At 37.7% G+C, this 19,155-nt stretch overlaps 1 protein-coding gene across 4 annotated transcripts in view; it reads right to left on the bottom strand.

The window, feature by feature from the left end:
• Positions 1-19,155, bottom strand: part of CACNA2D1 (calcium voltage-gated channel auxiliary subunit alpha2delta 1) — a 506,289-nt gene that overhangs the window by 31,589 nt on the left and 455,545 nt on the right. For 2 of the 4 annotated variants that reach the window (XM_069978323.1, XM_069978313.1), the window contains exons 23-34: positions 16,981-17,001; positions 15,736-15,796; positions 15,376-15,473; positions 10,043-10,127; positions 9,192-9,254; positions 7,653-7,756; positions 7,087-7,173; positions 5,380-5,447; positions 2,646-2,687; positions 1,603-1,674; positions 182-334; positions 49-101 (exon numbers count right to left, since the gene is read on the bottom strand). In XM_069978323.1, coding sequence (XP_069834424.1) covers positions 49-101; positions 182-334; positions 1,603-1,674; positions 2,646-2,687; positions 5,380-5,447; positions 7,087-7,173; positions 7,653-7,756; positions 9,192-9,254; positions 10,043-10,127; positions 15,376-15,473; positions 15,736-15,796; positions 16,981-17,001 — 907 coding nt within the window. The remainder of the gene's footprint in view (positions 1-48; positions 102-181; positions 335-1,602; positions 1,675-2,645; positions 2,688-5,379; positions 5,448-7,086; positions 7,174-7,652; positions 7,757-9,191; positions 9,255-10,042; positions 10,128-15,375; positions 15,474-15,735; positions 15,797-16,980; positions 17,002-19,155) is intronic. The other 2 variants (XM_069978341.1, XM_069978332.1) reach the window with 1 other exon arrangement.

Consider the following 19,155-nt stretch of genomic DNA (forward strand, 5'->3'; position numbering starts at 1 on the left):
TTATTCAAAGTAAACAAAGTTATTCAGGTTTTGTCAATTAGAACTTACCAAGCAGCAGCAGATGCCCACCATCCAAGGTTTAGAAGATCTGCTATGGTAGGCTGTTATAAAACAACACATATGTTATAAAAAAAAAAATAGTAATTTATATGCTATCAAGATACTAAGTAATGTAACTTACCACAAATACAGAGCGAGGGGCAGCTGTTTTTGCAGGCTCTTCAACTGGATCACATACAGACTGGTAATCATAAGATTTGTTAAATGCATATACAGAAATGTTTACCAGCTGTCGCATCAAACTTGGGTCAATCTCTCCAAAAAATCTACCAATCTAGAAATAAAATAAAAAAAATTACTGAATATAATTTATTTAGATTTTTTTTCATCTTTGCTATACAAGGCTTCACTCACACCAGAAACTTGCATTTTTGTAAACATAGTTTTTTTTTTTGTGGTGTTTATTTTTTACAAATGTTTTTGGTGATGTTTTCTACCTCATGACAATTTGGTAAAAAAAAAAAATCACCAGGAAAAAAAATACAGAAAGCATGCTGTGTGTTTAAATAAATATCGTTTTTATCACCTGTGGATTGGTATATGTGGACGGGGCCTCGCACTCACATATACCAATCCACAGGTGATAAAAATGACTTTTTACCAGAACAAGCACCATGAGGTGTGATATAAAATAAGTAATCAAAGCTGTAACATTTACCCTTTGCATTTTGATTGATCTTCACAGGTGTAAATAGGGGGTGACAGCGTCACTTTAAACACTTAGCCATGGCAGTGAAACATTTTAAATATATGTTCCCAATAGGGAAAAGGCGTCCATCTCGTAATATTGATGGCTGCTAATAATGATCAAGAACATATTAGCGGCCATTGATATTACAAAATGGCCACCTTTTCCTGTTATGTTCCCCCAGTGGAAAAATAGCCTAAAAGTGAGTAAGTGCCTCAAGCTGCTTGATAAAGTTGGACATCTGTAGACACCTGAGCACGCCACAGGGAGAGGCAGAGCCTCTGTCGAGCTGTAGGCACACATACACTGTGTTTAAAAGGAGGCCGGCACATCAATGATCCCAAGATGCCCACTGCAGCTGATGTCACAGCATAAAGTGGCGGCGCTGAAACGCAACTGTGTTGTGATAAAAGCATCCTTCCGGCGGCAGAGCTTAACAGACAGTAAGCTTTGGCCAGAGTACCCCCTAAATGCTGGAAATATTATTCTAGAAATCTAGTTTAAAAATGCCACATAAAAGAAGAATAAGCTTACTACCGTACAATATTAGTAATTTTTATTCAATTATTGCATGACAAAAGATTAAACTACAAATTGTCTTCTTATTCTTTATGCCAAGTTTATTTAAAAATTTAGCCTCTTTAACCAGTTTTTCAAAAACCCAACCAAGTAATATTGCTTATACATATTTCACATTTCATTTTACTTATGTTTAAAAATGTAAGGAATATAACTGGGTAAGATATAAGTAAGAGCAGGAAGAATATCCTTTTGGGCTCAAATCAGCATAGTTTGGTGCAGATATAAACAACTGTTAGGTCTAGAGTACTCTACTAGAAGCTTCATATCCATACCTGAGTGTTGTAACTCTTTTGATTTGACATTAATAGGAAGCCACCATCATCAAGAATTATGCAGTCCAATTGCTGTAAAATAGTGAGTGTCATATAGTTACTTTTTTTCCCATTCCTTATTCATCCCTGCATAATTTCTTCTAAAAACTAATCCTAATATATTTAGTCTCTAATAAATGGGTAATGGTTTGCCAAACCATTGTATGCTCAAATACATTTGTGGCGCAGGAGTTCAGTGACCTTTTAAAGGAGCCACTGAATGACACATGAGACACGAGGAGAATAATTCTTTGCATGTTTTTTCTTAGGTTGAGAACCCCTTTAATAATAATAATAACACACAACACTTGCTCCATAGCCACACCTCCTTGTACATGTACATGCTAGTATTTACTCTGGCCTACTCTGTACTACAATATAAATTTGCTGTCAGGGATCATGTAAGGACAAAAACTGTTTTAGGCTGGGCTTACATGCTGTATAACAGCAGCCATTCTGTGATACTGCTGTGTCACACAACGGCCGCTGTCTGTGAAATTAATCCTGGTCAAACGTAATTTCTTTCAAATTGGGATGCAGGCACATACGGCTGTGCCAGCACTTCAGTTATCCATAACACACTATAGATAGTAAGGCTGAGGGCCGTACTATCCATTGTGTGCACAGACTATTTTGTGCGGCTGCAATTCAGTGAAATGCGGCCGCACATAATAGACATGTGGGGCACCCATAGGCTTGTAGTTGAATACCAAGCAAATATATTTTAAGCCTAGACCTACTATAACAGCAGTTACATTCTATACTTGCAACAAAAAAAAAAAAAAACAACAATACGTTATCATTGTATGTATGTGGGGAAAAATAAATTGATATTGTCATTTGGCTGTGAAATCTTTCTTAAATAAAACTATAAACTGCACATTTTCCTAAAATGTATATATCATATTTTCCTTTAAAATTATCACTGATCACAGACCCATCCAACTGGGAAAACACAGCTGTAGCTCCAGATTCTTATTTTATACAAGTTTAAGGACTCTTACCGAGCTGTCCAGTTTACAGTTACAGACTTCATCCATCTTGCACTGGAAAGGGGAAATGGAAAATTGTATTCATTAAAAAGACACAGAGGAATATGATCAAGCTCTGAGAGTATCCCAAAGAAAACAGCACATTGTTCCAAAGACAGGCAGAAAATCCCATACAGTTAACGACTTGTTATTTTAATTTACTATCTTATGTCAGTAGAATATGTAATGAATATTTTAATGATTGTTCTAATCATATTAAGATCATGTAATGCCCTTTTCCGGAATATGATTTGCCCTATAACACAGATTGCACCCGATTACAATAGAGAATGACACTGATTAAAAAGTTAAATGTCAAAGCAAGACAATCTCACTTTATTGTGTTGCTCATTAGACCAGTATTCAGCTTATGTGGTTGCACTTCCTGTGTCAATGCACTGAGCTAAACTTCTTGTATGACATTCCTACTATATTTAGGTCTATAAATTAGATTATCATAGTTGATTCTACGTATATATTAAACCATTGCTCCTTTCACATTTGTTCTACATTCATATGCTGCAGTGTCTTGCAACATATTTACCAGAACCTTTCTGCTAATTCAGCGCTAATTCATTCATTGCCATTTGCCTTATGATAAATCTTTTAATAAAGCAGTAATTTAACTAAGCTCTAGAATATTATACATTATATGCCCTGTCCTATAACTCAGATTTGTCATGCCTCTAATATCACAAGGCTCTACCAAGTAATGGTTCTTTTACACAGATAGATTATCTGAAAGTTTTTTTAAGCCAAAGGCTAGGTTCAAGCATCGTCTTTTATTAGTAAAGAACGGACGTTGATTGCAATATTTACTGCAGGGGCGGCATTGCATTGAAGTCAATGCAATGCCACCCGCTGTGTTCACACATCATTATGTTAACCCCCCTTCATTAGAACGGGCGATAGAATAATGTGCCTGTCAATTATTTCCGGACGCTGTTCAATGAACAGCGTCCGGAAACATCAGTTGTTCACACAATGCAATGTGCAGCAGCGGCAGTACATTGCATTGAGGTGAATGGCTAACTGATTTGTGGCACACCCAATGGTGTCCGCAAATTAACTGTGATGAAAGAACGTTCCTACAGCCGATACAGAGGTATCGACTGCAGGAACACGTTGAGTGCATCCCGGCGGCCGACTGTTAAACGATGTGTGAACATAGCAAAAGGAACAGATTATAAACAGAGAACAGGTCATAAATAAAAGACTGACATTTCTCCTCTTTTCAAGTCCATTCCTGGCTGTGGCTTCAGAAATCTGCCAGATAATCTGTCTGTGTAAACGTACCATAAAAGACTGACAATTACTGAAAATGAGAGAAAATAAGTACACAGTGGGACTTTATAAGATCGAGAACTGAAATAAACTACAGAAAATTCTTTTTGTTGAAGTACTTGTTTATTTGTGTGCATACTTTTAACTTCACTATTCTTTAAACATGAGCATGTGAATAAACATCAATATGAGTCAAGACACTTAACTGAATGAGTAAATGAGAATATTAATGCACTCTGTTTACACAAAGTGGAGGCATAAATAAATAAACAGCTCCAAATGGTCATCAGCATTTGAATTACCTTTTATTATAGCAGTAGTTTATTCTATTTTTTTTTATTTTTCCTAGAAACTTTCTGGTGACTTCATCACTCCCAGGGTAAACTTTAATATATCATGAGACTGAGATAAAAAAAAATGTCTAGCTGCTACTTTCTAATATTACAACTTATTCCCACCAAAACACAATTCCTGTATAAGGCTATGCTCACGCAGTGCCGGGGGGGGGGGGGGGGGGTTAAGGGCGGAGTGTTCATACTAACATCCAACGTCTTCTTTCTTCAGCACCCGGCACACACAGCACTCAGGACTAGAGATGATTGAACATCAGAAAATCTTCGGTTCTATAGAACTCGAACCTTCTGCATTTGATTCCCGATTCCATCCTGGTCCGTGGGGAAGGAGACAGCCTGGGTACCGCCTGGAATTTCAGGATTCAGCCTAGGTAATAGGCTGAATCCCAGAACTCCAGGCGGTACCCAGGCTGTCTCCTCCTTCCCAACAGACCAGGAGGGCATCGGAATCAAATGCGGAAGGTTTGAGAAGGTTCGAGTTCTATAAAACCTAAGATTTTCCGATGTTCGATCATCTCTACTCAGTACAGCCCCACAGCATGTGATTGGCTGAGTGGCTGTAACTATTTTCTGGAGAGTGGCAGCCTGCTTGGCCAATCACTGACTGCAGTGATGTCCCATCTCAGTCAGTCACCAAATATTTGCGAATTGGTAAAGCTAATTTCTTGTCGGCTTTGCTCATCTTTGTTAGCACAAATTATTGATTCACATTTTATGATTTTGGTAGAACCGTAGATGTTTAATACAATATACAATATTGACTTTCATGTGATTTGCTGGTGAAAAAATGTTGAATGGCTTAGAGTGGGTAATGAGGTGGGGTATACAAAATATATGGGTATGGGGTGTATAATATGATTTTGTAATTCAGGTTTTATTGTAGCAAACCTGAACTAAAAAACTGTAGGAAATAGAATTATAAAAGTTGGCTAAAAATACATCAAATTTCAAAGTCAAATTTCATAAACCGTCTGGAGTTTACTCAAATTTCTTTTAAAGCAAACAAAAGTATACTTTTCATACCTGCAAAATAACAAATACACACACAAACACACACACAAACTACTTACAGGTTCTTTGGTGGTAGCATTTGTAAAATTTGTCATCCAACTTCCAAAATCTATTTTAACGCCAACAACTGAAACAAAAATAAAATAAAAAAAACACTGAAATTCTTGAAGTCTGCTAAATTTTAAGAGTGACCTACCACATAATTATTCCAGGAAGGTAATAAAGATTGTATTTTTTGAACAACACTCTCTTCAGTTTTAATGGAAATTATATAATAGTTTTGTGCATCTTTTTCTAGCAGTTAAACAAACCTATTTTCTCTCTAAGCAAATACAGTGTAAAAAAATCTTCTAACCCACCCAGTAGGGTTCTAGCATTAAGATGTGGCCAATAAATAGCTGTGGTTGGACACACACTGATAGGATAAATTCACATTTGCTCAAATAAGCATTCCCATAAATATGCTTTACAACAAAATGCACATTTTGCTAAATGTGTGTAGAAGAAATGTAAAGGGATATATGAAGGGCCAATGAAGAAATAGTTTTTGCAGTATGCTAAGATATCTATACTTTACAGGTAAATACTTCATTCCTATTGCTTATATAATGTCAACATATTTTACAGCATGGTACATACATTGTCATTCACCTTAACCCCTGTGTTGTTTGTCCTCATAATCTAGTTTCTCTAACACACACATTGCTAATTTGTAGGGAAACAAATAAACAAATAAAACCTGCCCTGGGGTTCCCAAACGTTTAGGAAATTTTGCAACACCAATTATACTTTGCAGTGACAGACTATGTTCCCACAAAGTATTTGTGCTCAGTATTTTGCAACTAAAAGCATCTACTGTTGATTTAGATTTTGAAGGTTACAACGACAGTGAAACTTTAGGGTTTGGTTCAGATGTACAGTATGTAAATGTTACACCAAACATTTGTGAAACTGCCTAAGCAAAAGTTTGCTCATCTCTACAAATAATAAATAATGTTGTTGTTTTTTTTGCTGCTAAAAGACTGACACAGTAAGTTTCGTATGCCTGAGGCCTACTTACAAAACACTATACAAGTTAATCTAAAGTAAAGCAGAATTGTATTATCCTGGCTGCTTTTTTTTATTTTCTTTAGTTTTATTTTATTTTTCATCAATAACCAGGAACATTTCTCTATATTTTTTTTCCCTTTTTGTAATACACTTGGTATTATGTCCTGCATTGTTAAAATCCAATATAAGACTATGTTCACACAATGTAAGTTTCATATGCAATAACGGCCGTGATTAATATAAAATTTATATCTTGCTGCCGTCTATGGAATCGTGGCTGGAGTGTATACACATAATATACACTCCAGCTGGGATCGCTAGCGGCCCCGCAAAAAACTGACTGATGCAGAAGTGAAGATCATCTGGCTGGTACCATCTAACACCGGCCGTTCTGTGACCCGGCCAGATCACAAAACGGCTGGTGTTATACTATGTGTTAACATGGCCTAATACTGCAAACTTATAATTTCACCATTTACAGAAGCACCAAAATTTAGCAGATTATTGTAAGAAATAAAATAGATGTTTCTCTGTGGACATTTTTCAGTGTTTTGAGAGGAAAGGAGAAAGTGCTCAGCAGCACAGACACTAGTTAAAGGTTGGCAGCAGGTAAGTACTTTTTTTCATTTTCTATTCCAACCTCAGCATGACTGAAGTTAAATACAAATATTCAGACAACCTCTATAATTATACAGTACAAATATTTTATCACCTACCAGCGGGCTTAAGCAGTTTGCCATCAATAGTTATTTCTACTGCCTTGCTCACCATTATTCCATTTTCAAAACTGGCAAACCCACTTCCTAGAAAAAAAAAAGGGTCAATAAATAAAACTGAGTTATAATTCAACTTGTTTTGTTTGGCATGATACTTCTCCTTTCATGTGTCACCAAAAATTTATCAGCAGAGGGACCACCAATAACATCTTCTTCTAAACACTGTTCAAACTGCAGTATTAGCTAATGGAATGATGCTGAATCAAATGACAAATAGTTATTAAATAATAAATGCTTGCATCTGGTAAAACCTTTACCCATTCATCTCATGTGTCAGCAATCACTCAAGATTTATTATCAGTGATAATCCTGACTGACTATACTTTTGTTCTCGATTATATAGCACTAAAATATTCTGCAAATATACATATATTGCCATATATTGCAGTGACTCACATCAGGCCTTGTCACAATGGGGCTTACAATGTGTAATAAATTACAATATTACAGTCAATTACTTAAAACTTTACACATTTATATTTTCCCACATTGATAATGTAACTTACTGTTAAAGTAAGGAGCAGTGAACACATAATTGTCATTGTCCAAGCTTCGTTTGTAGTAGCTATCTTCATATGTTTCAGGATCTTCAAACCAGTATTCTCCAGCACTTAAAAGATAATGTACACATTAATTAGGAGAAGAAAAAAAAAAAAACAATGTTGCATAATGTAAAATTTTCAATTAAACTTCTTAAAGAAAAGTAAAAGAAATAATAAATGTATGCAACGAACACATCAGGAGACATAATTAGTAGGCAACAGACAGTACAAACTTACACAGACTTCAAAAGTTCCAGATTTATAATTCCTTAGCTTACTTTTGGCAATTGTCATGTCATGTCAAAATTTTGTTGCACTAATTTGGCACATGGTTTTTAGCACTTGCCCCTTTTTTCATTGCCACACCCATTTCCCAATAGTCCACACCTCACTCTCAAAGCAAATTTTCCAGTTGCTTTCAGCAAATACAAGTACATAAATGTGTCTCATTTGTTGTGTACCAAAATTGTGGCACATCAGGCATAGTAAATGTGGGCCACTCTCTTTTAAAATATGGCACATCCATATACTGTCTAGTTTAAGTTTACCCAATCTATCTGCGATTCTGCTGGCCAAAAAAGTTGACCAAAAGTGATACATTTAAGCCCCACAACTATTTACCAAAGTTTTGCTGACTTTCCAGCAAGCCATGCCACTGTGACAGGCGAGGTACCAAAGTGTCTAAAGTTACACTGCTTTTATTATCTTGTACTATTTTAACACAAATTAAAAACTCTTTTTCTTGTCCGGATTCACTAAGAGGGGCACACTAACCCTGCGCCCAGTGTACCAAATCTATTTGGATCATAATTTACACCTGCTTGTGTAAATGTGGCGTGGGAGGAAGCCACGCCTCCTCCCTGCCTTGCCACACAAGCTAAATCTAGCTTTTTCGGCATCCTGGGTGGAATGGCAGGGAGTGGAACAGCGCTGAATGGCCAGAGGCTTGATGAGCATTTGCTTCATTTAGATGAGTGATTCAGGGTCCATTTACACAGAAAGATTATCTGACAGATTATCTGCCAAAGATTTAAAGCCAAAGCCAGGAATGGATTTGAAAAGAGAAGAAATCTCAGGCTTTCCTTTATGATCTGATCTCTGTTTATAGTCTGTTTCTGGCTTTGGCTTCAAATCTTTGGCAGATAATCTGTCAGATAATCTTTCTGTGTAAATGAACCCTCACTCATCTCTAGTTGCCAAAATCTAACATTTTGACAGGTTTGATCAACATTAGTTATGACCAATCATGGAAATTGCTCTACATAGCACTTCTTGCTGACCCTTCCTTTGGCCAAGATAGAACCATGAGGAGACTTAGTTATAAAAACACATAAATAAAATGTTGGTCATTTATTCTAGTAATTGCAAGTTTTACTGACATTTACCCTTTTTTTTTTTTTTACAAATCATATATTATATAAAATAATTTTATGGTGAATATTGCATAAGTGAACACAACTGTCTGAACCATAATTTTTATACCCAGTAGCTGTAAAGTCTTACCTTTTAGGATAAACTCTAGTAATTCCACCATCTGTGGCTACAAATCTTGCTATAATTCCTTTACTGAAAAAAAACAAAACAAATGTCATAAAGTAACTAAAGAATGTTACTCAAAAGATTATTATATGTATGATAGAAAGTATATAAGCCATATGTAACAAAGTGTGACAATACTCTGCACTCATTACCTGTATCAATTGCACCTGTTTGAATTTGTTGCCTGCATTAAAAAAAAACTGTCTGCACATTTATCTTGTGTTTATTCCATTTGCCTTCTAACCAAACTACTTGCTTGTTGCCACATCCCAGCTGTGTGCAGGTCTACAATTTGGTCCCTGGTGTTCTAAGGGCCCTTTTATACAGAAAGATTATCTGACAGATTATCTGCCAAAGATTTGAAGCCAAAGCCAGGACTGGATTTGAAAAGAGGAGAAATCTCAGGCTTTCCTTTATGACCTGATCTCTGTTTATAGTCTGTACCTGGTTTTGGCTTCAAATCTTTGGAAGATAATCTGTCAGATAATCTTTTTTAGTAAAAGGGCCCTTAGACAGCTCTTTAGTCTTGGACATGGTGGAGAGGTTGGAGTGTGATTGATTGATTGATTGTGTGTGTACAGGTGTTATATATACAAATAACACATTCAAACAGGTACAATTAATACAGGTAATGAATGTAGAGTAGGAGGAGCTTCTTGAAGAAAACACATAGTCCATGAGAGCCAGAATTAATCCCTCCCATCGCATATATATAAGTGTTTGACCTCTTAAAACAAGGTTTTGTTTTTTATTATTTATAACATGTCTCATTAAAATAAATATTAATACATATAATAAAAAAATATATCATTTACGGTAATGCTCCTTTCCAGTGAGCTTGAACCAGTTCGTATGTAAATCCTGCATCCAGTAGAGCTCTATTAATCAGGTCCTTATTGCCTATTAAAAACAATAAAGAATTCAAGGTAAATGTTTGAGATTGTATAAAATAGTATAGTATACAAAAGGACCAAAACTATGGACTACTATGAATTAATTTCTTCTTAATACATAGTAAATATGATGATGTAAAAAGAAAATACAATAAATCTTTATTAAAAAAAATTTCAGTATATATTGCAAGCTTTTCAGTCACATTTAGGCTATGTTCACACACTGTCCTTTTTCAGTAAAGAATGGACTCTCATTGCAATGGAATCAGCATCCGTTCTTTACTGCAGGGGCGGTATATCATTGAAATGAATGCAATGCCGCCTACTTCACACAGCATTATGTTAACGCCCATTCTTTAGAACAGGCATTAAAATAATGTACTTCCCTATTATTTCCGGATGCTGTTCAGTGAGCATTACATTGAAGTGGGTGCCCGCAAACCGATAGTAAAAAAATACAGAGATATCGGCTGCAGGAACATTGTGAATGCAGCCCGGCACAGTGTCTGTTGCCATACAACTGACGCTGTTAAACCAAGTGTGAACATAGCCTTTAAATGAAATCTTCCATATGAGCCAACTGTAAGCTAAAGGCCCTATTCCACCAACAGATCTGACGACAGATTATCTGCCAAAGATTTGAAGCCAAACCCAGGAACAGACTATAAACAGAGAACAGGTCATAAAGGAAAGACTGGATTTCTCCTCTTTTCAAATCTACTCCTGGGTTTGGCTTTCAAATCTTTGGCAGATAATCTGTAGTCAGATCTGTTGGTGGAATAGGTCTTTAAGTCTACAGCTCCTCTCTCTCTTCAGCAACGTTTACACAACGTCAAAAGATGTCTATTAAAAAGACTTTGCCACAATTTAATTGACTTCAATGAACTGCATTGAAGTCAGTGGAATGACCGACATCCACCGAAATTTACACTTATTTTCGGATGCCTTTTTCAAATAGTGGACGTTATTTTTTTAGTTGTTCAGACACAGTTTTTAGTTTTTGACCATGCTTTCACCGCTTTTACTATTAAATTTAATGGACTTATCAATGAAAGCCACACCCAAAGACCAACTAGTCCACCTAACCTAGAATAAGGTACCAACAGCCGTCATTGCACTAAAGGGCAGCCAAACAGTGAAATGACAGGCGTCTTTTTGAACTCAAAATGATGGATGTCATTTTTTCTTAAAAAAAAAAAAAAAAAAAAAAAAAGGAAAGGGAAAAATGTTCTGTTAAAAAAGCCTTAGCCTAAACAAGGTGATTTATGACCAAATTCAATACAAGATTAAGTGCATGCTAGCAAAACTCGCAACAGACTGCAGTTCAATACATTAATACTGAGTGGCCACACGTAAAATTTCACAATGATTTACAGTAAATCAGTCGGGGTCTGAGTGTTCAGATCAATCAGAAGAACAATACAGGAGGAGTCCGCATGCAACAAAGTCACTTTCAGCTCTGTGTCAGACGGACTTAGGCCATGTTCCCATAGAATGGCTGGTGTCAGAGAAGATCATCCCGGTTGATACTGCAGTATCGGCCGTATGATCTTTATTTTTGATTAATTAGGATGCGGGCGCATCCCTGTGCGCCTGCATCCTAATTAATCAGAAATAAAGATCATTCAATTCCTTGCTGGACACAATGGAGCGTGCTCACTCCATTGTGTAAACTGACAGGTTCTCTGCGGCCGCTATTAAATGAATAGCGGCTGCAGAGAACTGAGATGTCAGTTTTTTTGTGGCGCCGCTAGCAATCCCGGCCAGAGTGTATACTATGTGTATATACTCCGATCGGGATTCCCTCTAACTGCACTGCACATAGGTTTTGTATTAATACTGGCTGTTGTTGCACATCGGCAACTTTTTACTATGTTTTCGTTATACAGTGGCCCCTTGGATTACAAGCATAATTCGCTCCAGCACCGTGCTTGTAATCCAAATCCACTCTTAAACCAAAGCAAATTTTCCCATAAGAAATCATGTAAAACTAATGAAACAAACATTCAGAAACAGCAGAATATGTAATATTATAAGTTACTGTACAGTAATGGAGAGGATGGGAAACGCAAGGGCTGATAGAGGCTACAGGGGGTATGAAGGAATGAGCAAGACAGATGTGGGCACAGTATAGTAGCACTCTCTGTCCAGGGAGAGAGGGGTTACAGCTATGAAGAGATTACCCTCACAGTCCTGTCCCCTGATGTAAGCCCCAGCATGAAGTGGATCTGCTATGATTTGAAAAGTGAGGGAGACTTCCTGGGTCAGAGTACAGGGCTGTAGACTCCGCTATGCAGACCATGCCCCTCCCCCACTTGTGCTCCCAGCCAGCACAGGGAGCTCTTAAACCAAAGCAATGCTCTTAAACCAAGCCACAATTTTGAAAAACTGTGAGCTCTTAAACCAAAACACTCTTAAACCAAGTTACTCAATTATTAAACAATTATTTTCTGCTGAATTTTTAGTGTGCCTTTACATTTCTAACTGGTTGAGTTTCTCATGCCAAAAGTTTTTTAAAAACTGCTTGCTTGGGTTGACAAATAGTTTCCACGATCTGCAGAGAATAATATTTGAGAAGAGTTGCTGGACCAACTTTTCCCAACTGCTTAAGCAAATTTTCTAAGGAAGTAATATATGTGATATAAAGCAATTACCTCTGATTTACAGAAACAAAAGAAATGACCAACAAAAAGCTAACTGTGCAAATAAAGGTCATTGGTTGTCTTTTCTTTGCACAGATATGTTATGTCCTCCTTGCCTTACCAGGAAAATGTCAAAACTACTTTTAAGATAAACAGTTTACATAATTTCCCAGTACTATAGTTAATGTTTTAGATAAAGTTCAGTATCATAACCTATGTTATTTCCTGAGTAGTAATATTAGGAAGGACAGAAGTCATTTTGTTCGCATGCATCTTACACAAGAAAAGATAGTGTACTGTACACATTGTTTGGTAAATGTGGAGGAAATGTAATACAATGTTGCATGAGCCATATGATTTCTTGTGTCAAAGAGTTCAACACAGCTACACAACATGATAAATTCATCACTTCAACTGATATACAGTCAAATGCCATAGCACTAAAATGGGTTAATATAAATAATAGCTATGGCCTTTTACTTTAATTCACACATTCAGTAACTATTACTGAACCCATAAGCTAACATTTCCTGGACTGTGGTAGATAAAGGGCAACAGGCAACAGGAATCAGAAAGAGAATCTTGATATAGGCTATGTTCACAGAACATAAAAATAAAGGGAAATTACGGACATATTTGGATAAATACGTCTTGAAATAATGACCATGTTCTTTATTTTAGGCCGTATTTATCCCTTATTTTTAAGATGTGTGGACTAGGCCATAAAGAGTAAACTACTTCTATATCCAATTATGATGGAAAAAACTGAAAGCCTCAAGTTCTTAAATGTTTTCCATCATTTGGTGCCAAAATGCAACAGCTTTATGCAAATGATGGTTGTAAAATGGCCAATAGAAGACATTGTGGGAACATAGCCTGTGCTTGTACTTTATTGTGCAATATATTGAACTTGTTACACTGTCTAGTCATATGCAGTGTGTGGATGTATATGTTACATTGTTATATAGATCATCAGTAGAGATAACGGAACCAAACTGCCCGAACTGAGATTTGTTTCAAACATTCTTTGTAAGTTTGTACACATTTCTTTTCAAAATGGTGGCCACACATACAGTAGTGCATTACATTACAGGAAAAGCACAGGTGGAGGGGGTTATCCATAATACCTTGCAACCACAGGCAATGGGCTACAGTGCCCCAATACTCCTGTTACGTCACAGTTTCTCCTTCACTTTATATATATGTATATACACTAGCTAGAGAGAGATAGGTAGAGTCAGGATTAGAGAGGGTTCTGGAAGGTTGATTAGGTATCGGGGAGAGATAGAGGATAGTGTGAGGGTAGTAATATAAGCTGTGTAGGTGTTCATATGGTCATATGGTTTGCAGTCGTTAGCAGTGTCAAATGGCTGCTGTCTTGGATGTTCACCCAGCCAATACTGCAGTATCAGTTGGATGAACATTATTTCTATTTGGGGGCACCTTTGTTGGATTAAGGTTGTACATATAGTGCAGAGTCACGACTTACAAAAAAAGGAACACTGCCTTATTAACTAATCATCTGCAAGGCATTTAAAGAAGCTCATACATTACCTGTCCGTGCTCCAGCTTGCTTCTCCGGCTGCCAGGTCAATGACACTGCTCAGCCAATCAGTGCGCAGTCCCGCCGCAACTTACTGATGCCACCAGTGACCAGGAAGAAGCCTGAGAAGCAAGCCGGAGTCACAACCTGCGGCTGAGCGCCGTGAGTGACCAGGAAGGCGGAGAGGCAAGCCAGAGTGGGGGTAGGTATTGTATGAGCCCGGCAGACGATAAGTTAATAAGGCCAGGGATACATTCTCGTATCAGATTAAAAATCCACTGTGAAAGAGTAAAGGCCATAGGAAATAACTGTACCACATACCGCAGCAGATTTCGATGCAGAACTTGCAGCATGAAATCCGTTGCGGACGCAGTATGTGTGAACGCTCCCTAATAAGTACCTCCATAGTATGTATTTCCTGTTTGTCAAGCTTTTAAAGGCCATGAGAAGGAGGAGCACTTGTTCCAGCATGGTTAAAATACTTTTTACAGCCAAAATGTTGCACACTGGTGTGATATTAAACTAAGCATCTTTTTTGGAAGTGCTGTTTCCTTCTCATTTTACTGGATTGAATATCAACCTTGGGCTGGATTGGTGAGCCCAGCCTCTCATTTAGACTTAAACCTGTGCTGCTGGATTCTACCGTATCACCCTGAAGATAGTTTCACAAACTTTTTTCTTTTTGTGAAAAAAAACCCCTGACAACACAGTTTTCAAACACTGCAGCGCCAAAATCTGAAGTAAAGAAAAAAAAATATAAAGGAAGGGATTCTACTTCTTTAAAGGAAGGGCTTCTACTTCAAAATTAAGAATACTTTATAGACTATTCATTACTAAATTATGGATATGCCATTACATTTTCTTTGTAAAAGAAGAAACAACATCTTAGTACAGCAGCCATTAGTAGAGTATAAACTGGTGGTTGGCAACAAATGTCAGAATGCACCGTTGTGACAAAAATGTAAAACTAAACTTTATAGCTGCCACTGGCATGTTATTTAACATACAGTATAAATACAATCAGACTTTTTTGGACAATTTACAACCAATTTACAATAAAAATTACTTACATGATGGACTACTTGGTGTTTTGGTGTCTATGTACTGGTTGAAAGTTAGTAGGAACTCCGTATTATTATTGGATATTTGTAGATCAGTGCAATATTCCCTGTTAAAATTGAATAAGCACATTAGTTTGACAAGATCAATACATAGCCTATATGATCTTTCTGTCATAAGCATAACTATGTCGTAAACATAACATGAATGAATGGCCAATGTAATAACTCTAAAAAGTATAATAACAAAAGCAGTTTACTGATTCTCATCACTAGTTTATTACTATGGGTTAATAATTTGGGAAATGTGTGAGCCTGAGTACAGTAAGTAGTTTATATGTTGAAAAAGAAAGGTAAAATAAGTAAAACAACCTTGGAGCTAAGTAAGTGGTGCCAACATCTTCAAAATACTCGGGCTTTAGTGTTTCAGAGTCTGAAAGAAAATAGGAAGCTGAATTTAATATAAATAACACTTTGCAGGACTTGATGTCCTACTGCTGGGAATCACATATTTTAAAAAAGTTTTAATTACCTTTAATCCTCAGGAAACATGGATGGGGGAACTATAAGGCTATGTTCCAATTACGGGAAATAGCTGGCATTTATTGTTAAAATGTGGCTAACTATTGATAATTGTATAAAATTTATTTATATATTAATAGAAGGCCGCCTTTTCCCAATAAAATCCCTCATGAGAACATAGCCTGAGTCAAGCTGCATCTTGGTAACCTGGTACAAAACCTGGCACATAATATGGACAAATCTTTTGCACCTATATTATGGCCATAAGTCCTAGCCTGAATGCTGGTGTGTTGACACTAACTGATAGCTGTCAGTTCCGGTTGTTAGGCCTGCAACTAGGACGGGACTTGAGGACTTCTGCAAAAATATGTCCGCATTAGTTTAAAACTGACTTTTGAAGCATTCTTTAACTGTCCTATATTTATACACATGCTGAGTTGATCTTTGCATAAATACACTTAAAGCGACCAACCCACCCCACCAAACCACTAGTACCATCTGTGTGATAAGATAAAATTATTTTTTAATCAGCCGGAGGCAAGTCAGAATGGTGTAGTCTAGAGCATCTGTTCCCCAGGTCTGTGATGCCTCTCCTTTCTTCCTCCCTACCCTCCTCATCATTAGGAATACCCCTAGGAAGGATTTCCATTCATCTAAACAGCACCTGTCTCGCTATGGCACAGGTGCAGTTTCAAGAAGTGATAAATAGGAGAAATCCTGCCAGGGAGTGTTCCCTGTTTGCCTGCCATAGATTAAAAGATAATTTTTTGCTCTAACCAAGGCACCAGACATATTTTAAAAGATAAAACCGGAAAGTATTTACTCTCATCAAATGGTACTAGCGGTTTGGGGGGTGGGTTGGTGGATACAGTGCCGCTTTAAATAGAAATTCCATTTAACAGCAACATCAAAATCTAAAGTTTTACCACTAATATTCATAAACAGCTACCATGTAGCTATAATATTACATGCCAATGTAATAAGTAGTGTAAGCACCAAGCAGAAAGAAATGACAGACATAAAAAAGGGAAACATGAAATAGGTGGCTAAAAGGATAATAAAGGCTAGCAAAATAAGCTTAAAGGAAGTACTTGCCCTTTAATTTGCCCCTTTTGGCTGTGATTATCCATCAAAGAGAGAAAGCAAGAGAAAAAAAACAGGAAAAACAGGGTAAAGGTAAAGGGGGTCACAAACAATATTTTATTCAATGAAGTTCTTGAATAAACATATTGTGACAAGATCAAAGGTTTATTCATATACACTTGAAGTCTGGAGAAAAAAGACAAACACCCATCACAACAGAAATGTATTAATGTTGTAGTTATACCTTGTTGCTGAAAGGATTCACTAAGCAAATGTAATGATAGAGGCTACAGCATCTCTGCCGAACAAATGAGTGGATTCTCTCAATATTTACACCCTCTTGTGGCTCCTTTCTTTTTGGCTAATTACTAGGCCCTATTCCATCCATTCAATAAATAGTATAGTGGCTGCTACGGGGCCCTTTGCATCAAGGGGCACAGTGGCCCGATCCTGTTATGGCCCAGGACCCCTGAGATCACATCCTCTACAGCATCCGGTGGCCCAGAGGGCCTCCCAGGTGCTGCTTTAAAAAATCCAGATCTGGCACTTACACTGCGAAATCTCCTAATGAGTGCTCACAGCTAAATGCAGGACAGTGATTGACAGGGCCAGGAGCCACTGGCTCCCATCCCTGCCAATCACTCTTGTTTCCAGAGGCAGCATTCTGCCTCCGGAAACAAGAGCCTGCTCCCTTCCTTGTTGCTCCGGCGCATGGGTAACATCACCCACTTGTGCGCTCAGAGCAGGGAGAGGAAGGAGATGCTGGATGCTACAGTAGGTGAGTATTGGTGTTTGTTTTCATATTTTTCTGAGGGATGCCTACAGTCGGGAGGGGGGAGGGTGTGATTGTGGAGACTTACTGTACAAGGAGATGGTCAGCATGGGGTTAATTTGCAGTGAGATGCCTAAATGAGGGGGAGGCAGTTAACAGGGGGATGCTAACATTGGGGAGTGGTGGCGCTAACTGCCAGAGGAGATATCACATGGAGAAAGGGGGGGGGGTATCTAGCAGAATGATGAGCACATAGGAGGGAGAGGTTAACTACCTATATGGAGGGAGGAGACTACAAGGGGAGATGGCTATGTAAGGGGGCTAACTACCAGAGGAGATGACTAAATGGGGGGATGGGGTAAGTACCAGGGGGTCATTACCTACAATGGAGTGCCTACATGTGATATACTACATACTAGTGGGCTTACTACTTGGGGGTAAGTTTACTTACAGGGGGATGCCTACCTTCCAGGGACACTATCTGTGGGGGAAATAGCTACATGGGGAATACTATCTACCAGGGGGGCTACCTGCACAGGGAGGCCTAATTACTATACAGATGCACAGAGAGGGGCTTTACTACTATATGTGGAATGGGGGGGGGGATAATGGTCCCTTATTGGGGGCACAGACGTGTCTAACTACTATATAATAATAATAATAATAATAATAATAATAATAATGCTATTATTTGTAAAGCAAAGCACACAGATTCCGCAGCACTTTACATATGGGAATAACCACTATATGAGGGCACAAATGGGGCAGTATAGATGTGGAGGATGATGATGGTGGATGAGTGAGGAGCCTAAAATGTTTGTCTGGCAGATCCTATGGGGGCGACTTATGACTGAGGGAATTCCTCATGATGGCCCAGGCCGCATGGAGAAGAAGGGAAAAATCGAGCAACTCTGATCAGAAAAGAAGCCACTCAAAAAAGACGCCTGCTGTGAGTTATTGGCTGTAACTGTACTGTAGTCTCTGGCTGTCTGCAGAGCCTGTGTGGTGGTAATATTTGTCCCCTGTAAACTGGTACTGTTGGTATTATTGGTCTTAGTATGCTGGCTTTGGTCAGTAACAGCAAAGTGGTAATATTAGCGGCCATGGTGTGGTGAAATTTTTTTTTTGCTCCTCTATACTAGTTCTATAATACTCTCCCTAATATGTGTGTAAGTGAATATGTATATATATATATATATGTATATATATATATATATATATATATATATATATATATATATATCATAACCAGGTAACATAAGCTTAGGACTACACTTGATGACTTAGGTGGTGGTGGGAAGTTGGGGTGAGGATGGGGGGTGGGGGTGTTGAAAGTTTGCTATGGGGCCCAGGTATTTCTAGTTATACCCCTAATTGTGAGTTTTTTTTTACATATATCCTGATCATAACAGGTA

The sequence above is a fragment of the Dendropsophus ebraccatus genome, chromosome 1 (assembly GCF_027789765.1).
Source record: "Dendropsophus ebraccatus isolate aDenEbr1 chromosome 1, aDenEbr1.pat, whole genome shotgun sequence".
Taxonomy (NCBI): Eukaryota; Metazoa; Chordata; class Amphibia; order Anura; family Hylidae; genus Dendropsophus; species Dendropsophus ebraccatus.